This window comes from Myxine glutinosa, chromosome 2 (assembly GCF_964187855.1).
Source record: "Myxine glutinosa chromosome 2, kmMyxGlut1.1, whole genome shotgun sequence".
NCBI lineage: Eukaryota > Metazoa > Chordata > Myxini > Myxiniformes > Myxinidae > Myxine > Myxine glutinosa.
In genome coordinates, this window is record NC_136262.1 from 110,926,482 (window position 1) to 110,938,820 (window position 12,339).

A 12,339-nucleotide genomic window follows, 5' to 3' on the forward strand; every position below is an offset into this window, starting at 1 on the left:
GGACATGGAATGTAGGGACAATGACAGGGAGATCAGGAGAAGTGGTGGAAGTATTGGTCAGAAGAAGAGTGGACATATGTTGTGTGCAAGAGACGAGATGGAAGGGAAGTGGTGTGAGAATGGTGAAGGGTAGGCAGGGACAGAAATACAAGTTTGTGTGGCAAGGGTGCCCGGAGGGCGTGAATGGTGTTGGTGTCCTGTTTTCTGAGGAGTTTGTAGACAGTGTGGTGAGTGTGACTAGAGTGAGTGATAGGTTGATGATGGTGAAAATGATGATTGGAAAGCTCTTGGCGAACGTCATCTCAGGATATGCTCCGCAGGTTGGTCGAAGCGATGAAGAGAAGGACAAGTTCTGGTGTGCGATAGAGAAGCTGATGGAAAACGTGAAAGATGAGGAAGTTGTTGTGGTAGGAGGAGACCTAAATGGACATGTGGGAAGGAGTATGGATGGTTTTGAGGGAGTTCATGGGGGTTATGGATATGGTGTGAGAAATGGAGAAGGTGAAAGGATTTTGGAGTTTGCTGATGGAGCTGATTTGTTGATTTGTAATACTCAGTTCCAGAAAGAGGATAATAAGCTTGTTACATACACGTCAGGTGGGTCGACGACAACCGTTGACTACCTGATGGTGCGTAGGCGAGATAGGGGGCACCTCCGAGACACAAAGGTGATCCCAGGGGAGGAGGCTGTTTCACAGCACCACTTGGTTGTCTGCGACGTAAGGGTGAAAGGTGCGAGGAGAGCTCGGCGGGTGAAGTACCAACCGAGAATGAAGGTGTGGAGATTGAAAGAGGTGACAGTAAGGGAGGCATTAAAAGAGAGGCTGAGTAGGGTCGAGGATGATGTGGTTGAGCTTGAAAGTGGTTGGATGTCAATGAAAGCTAGTCTGTTGGGAGCCGTTGGTGAGGTATGTGGATGGACAAAAGGACCACCGAGGCACTCGGAAACATGGTGGTGGGATGATGAAGTTGGAAAGAGGATTGACGAGAAGAGGAAGAAGTTCAAGGAGTGGCAGAAGGCGAAGGGTACGGGAGCAGAAACAGCAGAGCATGAAAGTTATAAGGCAGCCAGGAAGGCTGCAAAGAAAGAGATAGCAAAGAAAGAGATAGCAAAGGCGCAGGAGGCATGGAGGAAAATGTTCGGAGAACGCTTGGATTCGGAAGAGGGTCAGAAAGCAGTATTCAGGATTGCAAAGCAGATAGTGAAAGAGAGGTGTGATGTGATGGGGGTGAGTTGCTTGAAGGATGAAGTGGGACAAATCGTTGTCGACCCAGATGGAATTAAAGAAAGATGGAAAAGATATATGGAAATGCTGTTGAATACAGAGAATGAATGGGATGGCAACATAGAGAGTAACCCAGTTTTAGGACCGGCAGAGAAGATAACTGAGAAGGAAGTTGAGGAAGCGATAAAAGCAATATATATAAAAATAACCACCTTTAGAGGCCATTTTTCCCCGCAAGCGGGGGTTGGCCTTTTTCGGGGACCGTGGTTGTTGTTGTTTTTTGGTCCCCTTTTTGAAGCAATGTTTTACGGCCGGATGCCCTTCCTGACGCCAACCCTTTTTGTCGCCTTTTTACGACAAACAGGGAATTACCAGTGAACTGGTACTCCATTTGCCGACCTCGGAAGGATGACAGGCTGAGTCAACCCCCTGGCGTTAATTCAGCGATTGACCGGGATTCGAACCCAGGATCCTAGGATCCTAAGCCCTCACCCTAGCCGCTTGCCCAACACCAGGGCTAACCTGGTTGGGATCAACAACCAGGGCAACACCAGGGCGATAAAAGCAATGAAGGGTAGAAAAGCGGGAGGGCCGACTGGAGTTGTGGGAGATATGTTGAAGGCAGCAGGAAGTTTGGGTGTGAAGAGAATGACAGAGATCTGTAATCTGGTGGTGAAAGAAGGCCGCATTCCAGTGGATTGGGAACTGAGTACCCTCGTCCCTCTATACAAGGGGAAAGGTGACCCTCTGGAGTGTGGCTCGTACCGAGCGATAAAGTTATTGGAGCATGGAATGAAGTTATTGGAAAGGGTGTTGGAGAGGAGGATAAGGAAGAAAGTGAAGATCGACGAAATGCAGTTTGGATTTATGCCAGGAAGAGGAACGACAGACGCGCTTTTCATTGTGAGGCAGTTGCAGGAGAAGTACATGGAGAAGAGGAAGAAGTTGTTTCTTGGGTTTGTTGATCTGGAGAAAGCATTCGATCGGGTTCCACGCAAAGTATTGACATGGGCATTGAGGAAGTTAGGAGTGGAGGAATGGTTGATCAGAGTAATGATGGCAATGTACAAAAGAGCGCACACAGCTGTAAGGACGAAGGACGGGAACAGTGGTGAGTTTGAGGTGAAGGTGGGAGTGCATCAGGGGTCGGTACTAAGTCCACTACAATTTGTAGCTGTGATGGAGGTGCTGGCTCAGAACGTAAAGGAGGGTTTACCGTGGGAGTTGTTGTATGCAGATGATCTGGTGTTGATTGCGGAAAGTATGGATGGACTGAAGGAAAAGATGAACACGTGGAAGGAATGTATGGAGACAAAAGGTCTGAAGGTGAATATCGGAAAGACGAAGGTGATGGCAAGTGGTAAAGCATGTGGTGAGGTGGAAAGAACTGGGAAGTGGCCCTGTGCTGTGTGTAGGAAGGGTGTCGGAGTGAACTCCATTCAGTGTACAATGTGCGCTGAGTGGGTTCATCAAAAATGTAGTGGTCTGAGAGGGTCATTAACCAGTGTGGCAGCTACATTCAAATGTAAGGTGTGCACAGAGGGAGCTGCAGATGGAGGAAATGTTGAGTTGGATCTTGGAGACAGCGTGAAGCTGGAAGGTGTGAAAACATTTTGCTACCTCGGAGACATGCTGAATGGAGAAGGTGGATCAGACAGACTCGGCAACGGTTGCTCGAGTGAGATGTGCATGGAAGAAGTTTCGGGAATTGAGTGGCATGCTGATGATGAGGGGAGTGTCGTTGAAGCTGAAGGGAAAGGTGTATGCTGCATGTGTGAGAAGTGTTATGATTTATGGGAGCGAGACATGGGTAATGAACGTAGAGCAGCAACGAAGGTTGGAAAGGGTGGAAATGCGAATGGTTCGACGGATGTGCGGAGTATCGTTGAGAGAGAGGAAGACAAATGATGAATTGCGAAAGATGATGGGAATAGAGCCTGTGATTGATGCTGTGAAGAGGAACAGGTTGAGATGGTTTGGTCATGTGTTGAGGAAGGATGAAAGTGACTGGTTGAGATGAGTGATGGAAATGAATGTAGAAGGAAGTAGAAGACGTGGAAGACCGAGAAAGACTTGGCTAAAGATGGTGGAAGAAGAAATGCGGGCAAGGGGGTTAACAAGGAGAGATGCAGAAAATAGGGCAAAATGGAGAAGATTGTCATGGGGACCGCAAGGCTAACCCCCGCTCTAGCAGGGAAAATGGCCTTAAAATGCATGTTGTTGTTGTTGTATTGAAGGTTCCCAAGAGCACAGTGGCCTCCATAATTCTTAAATGGAAGAAGTTTGGAACAACCAGGACTCTTTCTAGAGCTATCGGGGGAGAAGGGCCTTGGTAAGAGAGGTGACCAAGAACCCGATGGTCATTCGGGCTGAGCTCCAGAGATCCTGTGTGGAGATGTGAGAAACTTCGAGAAGGACAACCATCACTGCAACACTCCACCGATCTGGGCTTTATGGCAGAGTGGCCAGACGGAAGCCTCTCCTCAGTGAAAGACACATGAAAGCCCGCTTGGAGTTTGCAAAAAAGCACCTAAAGGACTCTCAAACTGTGAGAACCACGATTCTGTGGGCTTTCATGTACCTGAGCACCCGAGAAGGCACGTGAGCTAAATTGCAAGTGTCATAGCAAAGGGTGTGAATACTTATGTCAATGTGATATTTCAGTTTTTTCTTTTTAATAAATTTGCAAAACGTTCTAAAATCCTGTTTTCTCTTTGTCATTATGGGGTATTGAGTGTGGATTGATGAGGGAAAAAGTGAATTCAAAAGATTTCAGCAGAAGGCTGCAACATAACAAAATGTGAAAAAAGTGAAGGGGTCTGAATAATAATAATAATAATAATAATAATACATTTATTTTGTATAGCGCTTTTCAAGAAACCCAAAGACGCTTTGAGATAGAACGTAAAACAAAGACAAAAAAATAAAATAAAATACATAATTAAATAACCAAGCAGAATGGAAGGAAAAGGAGAAGAGACGGTCAGGGGTTGAATGCGGTGTTGAACAGGTGGGTCTTGAGTGATGATTTGAATGTGGTGAGTAAGGAGGAGTCTCTGATGATTTGAGGTAGTGAGTTCCAAAGTGTGGGAGCAGCGATGCAGAAGGCCCTGTCCCCCCAGGATCTGAGTTTGGTCCGGATGGGGGGTGGGGTGGGAGGTTGGCAGCAGCAGAGCGGAGGGTGCGGGTGGGAGTGTGTCTGGGGAGGAGGTCAGTCAGGTAGGATGGGGCCAGGTTATGGAGGGCTTTGTAGGTCAGGAGGAGGATTTTGTACTGGATTCTCTGGGAGATGGGGAGCCAGTGGAGCTTGTGAAGGACGGGGGTGATGTGGTCCCGGGCCCGGGAGTGGGTGAGTAGACGGGCAGCGGAGTTCCGAATGTATTGAAGTTTATTGATGATATTTGAGGGTGAACCACAGAGGAGGCTGTTACAGTAGTCCAGACGGGAAGTGATGAAGGCGTGGATGAGGGTTTCTGCAGCTGTGGGGGAGAGGGATGGACGGTGACCGGCGATGTTTTTCAGATGAAAGAAGGCTGTCTTGGTGATCTGTTTTGTGCGTTTGTCGAAGGAGAGGGTTTGGTCAAAGATGATGCCAAGATTCCGGATGTGAGGGGAGGTGGATACTGGGATACCATCGATGTTGAGGGTGAAGTTGTGGGTGGATTTGGTGAGCGTTTTTGGTCCAATAATGATTATTTCAGATTTATCACAGTTTAGTTTGAGGAAGTTGATTTGAAGCCAGGATTTTATTTCAGTGATGCAGTTTGTCAGGATAGAGTGGGTGACGGTGGAAATTGACTTGGCGGAAATGAAAAGCTGGATGTCATCGGCAAAGCACTGGAATTGGAGACCATGACGACGGATTAAGTGACCAAGGGGGAAGAGGTACAGGATGAAGAGGAGGGGGCCAAGAACTGAACCTTGGGGGAGGGGAGCTGTGGGGGATTTACAGTTATTGATGGAGATCAATAACTTTTACCATGGTTTACCATGGGAGTTTAATACTTTCTGAATGCACTGTATGTATTTGTGTGTGTATGTAAAAATGTGTGTGTTTGTGTATGTATACATGTATGTGTATGTACGTACCTGGCGTGTACCTCGGTTTAGAATAGGTACACCATATCCCTGCGTGTGTCGTAAGAGGCGACTAAAAGGGTTGGCATCAGGAAGGGCATCCGGCCATAAAAACATTGCCTCAAAAAGGGAACCATGACAATTACAACTACATATGGGCAGGGTACAGCCCCAAGTACCCCGTGGGGGACCTCACTCCCTCTCGTCAAAACTCCAGGTGGGGAACCCGATCAAAGGAAGGGTGGGAATCACTCCATTTATGACGACGAAACGTGTGATGCCCCACGTGGCGATCGGTTTGAGGTTTGTGACATGGAATGTAGGGACAATGACAGGGAGATCAGGAGAAGTGGTGGAAGTATTGGTCAAAAGAAGAGTGGACATATGTTGTGTGCAGGAGACGAGATGGAAGGGAAGTGGTGTGAGAATGGTGAAGGGTAGGCAGGGACAGAAATACAAGTTTGTGTGGCAAGGGTGCCCGGAAGGTGTGCATGGTGTTGGTGTCCTGTTTCCTGAGGAGTTTGTACACAGTGTGGTGAGTGTGACTAGAGTGAGTGAAAGCTTGATGATGGTGAAAATGATGATTGGAAAGCTCTTGGTGAACGTCATCTCGGGATATGCTCCGCAGGTCGGTCGGAGCGATGAAGCGAGGGACAAGTTCTGGTGTGTGATATGGAAGCTGATGGAAAACATAAAAGATGAGGAAGTTGTTGTGGTAGGAGGAGACCTGCATGGACGGTTTTGAGGGAGTTCATGGGGGTTACGGATATGGTGTGAGGAATGGAGAAGGTGAAAGGATTTTGGAGTTTGCCCGATGGAGCTGATTTGTTGATTTGTAATACTCAGTTCCAGAAAGAGGATAATAAGCTTGTTACATACACGTCAAATGGGTCGACGACAACCGTTGACTACCTGATGGTGCGTAGGCGAGATAGGGGGCACCTCCGGGACATAAAGGTGATCCCGGGGGAGGAGGATGTTTCACAGCACCACTTGGTTGTCTGCGACATAAGGGTGAAAGGTGCGAGGAGAGCTCGGCGGGTGAAGTACCAACTGAGAATGAAGGTGTGGACGTTGAAAGAGGTGACAGTGAGGGAGGCATTAAAAGAGAGGCTGAGTATGGCAGAGGATGATGTGGTTGAGCTTGAAAGTGGTTGGATGCCAATGAAAGATAGTCTGTTGGGAGCCGTTGGTGAGTTATGTGGATGGACAAAAGGACCACTGAGGCACTCGGAAACAAAACATGGTGGTGGGATGATGAAGTTGGAAAGAGGATTGACGAGAAGAGGAAGAAGTTCAAGGAGTGGCAGAAGGCGAAGGGTACAGGGGCAGAAAAGGCAGATCATGAAAGTTTTAAGGCAGCCAAGAGGGCTGCAAAGAAAGAGGTAGCAAAGGCGCAGGAGGCATGTAGGAAAATGTTCGGAGAACGCTTTGATTCGGAAGAGGGTCAGAGAGCGGTATTCAGGACTGCAAAGCAGATAGCTAAAGAGAGGTGTGATGTGATGGGGGTGAGTTGCTTGAAGGATGAAGTGGGACAAATCGTTGTGGACCCAGATGGAATTAAAGGAAGATGGAAGAGATATATGGAAATGCTGTTGAATGCAGAGAATGAATGGGATGGCAACATGGAGAGTAACCCAGTTTTAGGACCTGCAGAGAAGATAACTGAGAGTAAGTTGAGGAAGCGATAAAAGCAATGAAGAGTAGAAAAGCGGGAGGGCCGACAGGAGTTGTGCAAGATATGTTGAAGGCAGCAGGAAGTTTGGGTGTGAAGAGAATGACAGAGATCTGTAATCTGGTGGTGAAAGAAGGCCGCATTCCAGTGGATTGGGAACTGAACCTCGTCCCTTTATACAAGGGGAAAGGTGACCCTCTGGACTGCGGCTCGTGTCGAGCGATAAAGTTATTAGAGCATGGAATGAAGGTATTGGAAAGGGTGTTGGAGAGGAGGATAAGGAAGAAAGTGAAGATCGACGAAATGCAGTTTGGATTTATGCCAGGAAGAGGAACGACAGACGTGCTTTTTATTGTAAGGCAGTTGCAGGAGAAGTACATGGAGAAGAAAAAGAAGTTGTTTCTTGGGTTTGTTGATCTGGAGAAAGCATTCGATAGGGTTCCACGTGAAGTCATGACATGGGCATTGAGGAAGTTAGGAATGGAGGAATGGTTGATCAGAGTCGTGATGGCAATGTACGAGAGAGCGTGCAAAGCTGTAAGGACGAGGGACGGGAACAGTGGTGAGTTTGAGGTGAAGGTGGGAGTGCATCAGGGGTCGGTACTAAGTCCACTACTATTTGTAGCTGTGATGGACGTACTGGCTCGGAATGTAAAGGAGGGTTTACCATGGGAGTTGTTGTGTGCAGATGATCTGGTGTTGATTGCGGAAAGTATGGATGGACTGAAGGAGAAGATGAACATGTTGAAGGAATGTATGGAGACAAAAGGTCTGAAGGTGAATATTGGAAAAACGAAGGTGATGGCAAGTGGTAAAGCATGTGGTGAGGTGGAAAGAACTGGGAAGTGGCCGTGTGCTGTGTGCAGGAAGGGTGTCGGAGTGAACTCCATTCAATGTGCAATGTGCGCTGAGTGGGTTCATCAAAAATGTAGTGGTCTGAGAGGGTCTTTAACCAGTGTTGCAGCTACATTCAAGTGTAAGGTGTGCACAGAGGAAGCTGCAGGTGGAGGAAATGTTGAGTTGGATTTTGGAGACAGCGTGAAGCTGGAAGGTGTGAAAACATTTTGCTACCTGGGAGGCATGCTGAATGGAGAAGGTGCATCAGACTCGGCAACGGTTGCTGGAGTGAGATGTGCATGGAAGAAGTTTCGGGAATTGAGTGGCGTACTGACGAGGAGGGGAGTGTCGTTGAAGCTGAAGGGAAAGGTGTATGCTGCATGTGTGAGAAGTGTTATGATTTATGGGAGTGAGACATGGGTAATGAATGTAGAGCAGCAACGAAGGCTGGATAGGGTGGAAATGCGAATGGTTCGGTGGATGTGTGGAGTATCGTTGAGAGAGAGGAAGACAAATGATGAATTGCGAAAGATGATGGGAATAGAGCCTGTGATGGATGCTGTGAAGAGAAACAGGTTGAGATGGTTTGGTCATGTGTTGAGAAAGGATGAAAGTGACTGGTTGAGAAGAATGATGGAAATGAATGTAGAAGGAAGTAGAGGACGGGGAAGACCGAGAAAGACTTAGCTAAAGATGGTCGAAGAAGAAATGCGGGCAAGGGGGTTAACAAGGGGAGATGCAGAAAATAGGGCAAAATGGAGAACATCGTCATGGGGACCGCAAAGCTCACCCCCGCTCTTGCAGGGAAAATGGCCTTAAAATGCCTGTTGTTGTTGTTGTATATATGTGTGTATGTATGGATGTATCTTTGCATGTGTGTATGTATGGGTGTATCTTTGTATGCGTGTGTGTGTTTGTATGTCTGTATGTATTTATGTTTGTATTTATGTTTGTATGTTTGTATTTATGCATGTATTTGTTTGTTTGTATGTATGCATGTCCCTTCTGCTGGCATTTTGCGGGTTTATTCCCTTTAAAATTCGTTTTTTCTGCAACCGTTGATCCGATTGATACTAAATTTTTACCATGGGAACGCCTCCTCCTGTATATTTTTCAACTGATAATTATGACGTCATAGGCCACGTGGTATTGGCGCCATCTTGGGAAATCCAAAAAACATTTGCACCTTTCTATCTCTGAAACCGCTCCATCAAAAAAATTGAAAAGCGGCTCATTGTAAAGTACTCCCCATTGAAAATAACATATGTTTAAAGTGATGATGTCATAGGTGCCCTCGCTATGACATCATAAATCGTCAAGTAGAACGCTTAATCTGATCAGAATGAAATTCTTGAGCATGATCTCGAGATTAATTGGTCGAGAGAAAAATTGATATCGGTCGCATGGTTCGGCAGCCATATTTTTATGGCGTAGCCCGTAGGTCGGGTCATGCCATCTGGAACAGCGTTGGTCTGTCCATCTGGTGTATGTATGTATGCCCCTCACAAACATCCTCCAATCAGAGCTGAGGATATGGTCACATGACAGGGGAACAGCAGATCCTCCACTCAGCAGATCCAAGTCGAGCTACACCGTTGTTAGACTATCGGTCATGTTTTTCTTGCCTAGACTACTGTGTCAGTCAGAAAATGACCAAAAGACTAACTTTGTTGTGTTTTTATTTCTACCCATTATGCCTGTCTTTTCTTTCATTGTTTAGGTTCACCCAGTTGCAAAGTTTGAATCTAGCACACAACCACCTTGGGTCCTTTCCACTCACCTTTTGCAACCTGCCCAGCCTTACAGAGCTCAACCTGAGTTGTAATGATATCGAAGAAGTCCCTCCAGAAGTGTGTCACTTGATCAGGTTTGTTGATCGATTCTGTATTGTCTCCTATCATGGACTGGTGATGTATATGTTTAAATATATACCTGTATATATATATTTTTGCCAGTTTGTTCACAAATCAGCTGTCTTTGTTTTCCATTCACCAGGGATGAGATAATTGACACGTTTAATATTGACAGGAAGGAAATGGGGGGGGTAGGATGAGAGAAAAAGTTGGAGTGGCGAAATAAGGAAAAGAGGTTGGTGAACTTTATAGTGAGGATGGGGTTTCAACAAGTCATTTTTGCATATGTAATAAATAAATGAATGGCCTGAGATTTCCCTGCGTATACTGTGGATATAGCTGCAACAAGCCATCTACACATTATGTACATGTTTTGTCCCTCCTGGCACACACCCCCTCTTCCAGGGTATTTGTTGATTAGCAAATCCTATTGGACCGAGATTTGATCACCAATTTGGCTTATTGAGTAACTGCTGATGTGCAACTGTGCCACTGAGGCCCTTGCATGTTAGGGCAGGAATTTGCAAATTTAGCCTGATTACCAACATGCAATGGCCTACTCTTGTACAACATCCTGCATCCCTTGTTTGTCCATCTCCATCTACCTTATCCCTCCGGCCTGCTATTGACATTTCCCCTGTCTCCTGTTGTTCCCTTTATGTTGTGTCCTGATCTGTTATGTGTCCCAGCTCTTCCGCGAGCCGAGACCACGGTTAAAAAAGAAGAAGAAAAAAAAGCAGATACTTGGTTTAAGGCCAAACATTGGGGTAATATTCATCCAATGGATGGTACACTCGTTGATTCAGCATATTTCCTGCAAAACTCCAATTCAACAGGTTGTAAAAAGTCATGTTGTGAATTGGACCCAGACGAGACGTCAATGGCTAATGTGTGCTACCTGTAAGCCGCCTCTCCATTTCAGGGTTTGCAAGGCACAACACATCAGCGTTGTCCCCCTCCCAAAACCCCGCCCACCTTTTTCCATATCCAGTAAGTATTGTTATGTCGGTAGGGTAGAGTGATATGTAGATTCAGGTAGATCTGCATAGGTAGGTGCTCCGATAATCGTGGGTAGAAAGAACCACTTTGATGTGCATAAGTCAGGGACCTGTGTAGACCGTGTGTAGAAGCTGCCATTGGTGGAGCACTGGGCCAAGTGTGGGTGGCCTGCGGGCATTGGTCGAGAGAGAGACCGATGACGTCACGAGGGGTCGATAAAAGTACGAGGAGACTGACGTTTTCTCTCTCTCCTCTCTCTGCCCTCTTGCCCTGGACTCGCTTCTTCTTGCTCTCTCTCTCTCGCTTGTCCTTCACGTCTTCATTTGTCTTCCTCTGCCCCTCGACGTTCCTGCCTCTCGCTCACCCCTGGCCTGCGACACTCAAACTGAAACGATCCATTGGCTTGCGAGGTGAACGGAGGCCTGATTTTGTGCGCGTGCACCAACGTCGAGTGGTTTCCCGCCAACACCGGAGCTGCGTTGGGACTGTGCGCTCGGGGGCTGGACGATCCCTGACGAGACCACGAGCGAGTTGTGCTAAGTGCACGATAGCCCACACTATTTATTTGATCCAGTTTATATTCCCCTGTGTCTGTGTTATTTGTCTGGTGTGGGAGCGCTCCATTTAGGACATTTATTTACCGGCATTCTATTAAATAAACCTGTTTATTTTTGTACATTCTAAATCCGTTTTTCGTTTGAGTTATTTTTGCAGGTTTGAAGACTGCTCGGCGGATCGCTCAGGTAAAAGCATCTTCTTCTTCTTCTCGTTCTTTCCCCCGAGCATATCTATAGTAAAGTCCACTATTTGAACTGAACGCCTTTGGAGTTAAAGCTGGCTTTGGCTATTTGTGATTTTCCAGTCTTCACCGAGGGGAATCATACAACAGTATGTACGATTATTGTGCTCAATAATGTGCCGCACTTGAATTGACCGACTTGACCGACCGACCGCACCGACTTATTGTTTGTGGTCTCCTTTCTGCGGTGTATATATAATGTCCTGTCCGTGGGCGATGAACACCGGCCTCAGGCAAATAGCCGAACGTTGTTACCCCGAGGCGTATACCTGAACATGGCGGGATTCTTCGCGCGCGCGGAAGGACCCAAAGCCTTAACTGAACGGACGGCCGCCACGGGGCTTATTCCTCAACCTACAAACAAAAATACGAGACAAGCAAAATTCACAATATATACGGTATATGCACACACACACACACACACACACACACACACACACACACACACACACACACACACTCACTCACTCACTCACTCACTCACTCACTCACTCACTCACTCACTCACTCACACACACGTGTGTGTGTCTATATATATATATATGTATATATATACTAGCTTGGCTCTGCTCGCTGCGCTCGCCTCACCATGCGTCGTTCCTGAAGAATGGGCTTATTTTAGCTGAGGTTAATGACTGTTCCTGAGTTGCTGTGTTGTCATGATTTACACCAATCATAACACAAACAATTATTTTGCACAAATTTATTTGTAGCGTTTGTGATATTACATTTTTATAAGCAATTTCGGTTGAAGATTTAGGTTGGAAAAAAAAACAATTCAAAAAATAACCCCTCAGCACATACATAGGGGAGGGGTAGGTGCAGACTGGAAGATTGGGACGATTACACCTCACCACCACATAATTTAAAACG

At 46.6% G+C, this 12,339-nt stretch overlaps 1 protein-coding gene across 2 annotated transcripts in view; it reads left to right on the plus strand.

Moving 5' to 3' along the window:
- PHLPP2 (PH domain and leucine rich repeat protein phosphatase 2) overlaps window positions 1-12,339 on the plus strand; it is a 147,912-nt gene that overhangs the window by 36,247 nt on the left and 99,326 nt on the right. For both annotated transcript variants that reach the window (XM_068107471.2, XM_068107473.2), the window contains exon 5: window positions 9,536-9,682. In XM_068107471.2, coding sequence (XP_067963572.1) covers window positions 9,536-9,682 — 147 coding nt within the window. The remainder of the gene's footprint in view (window positions 1-9,535; window positions 9,683-12,339) is intronic.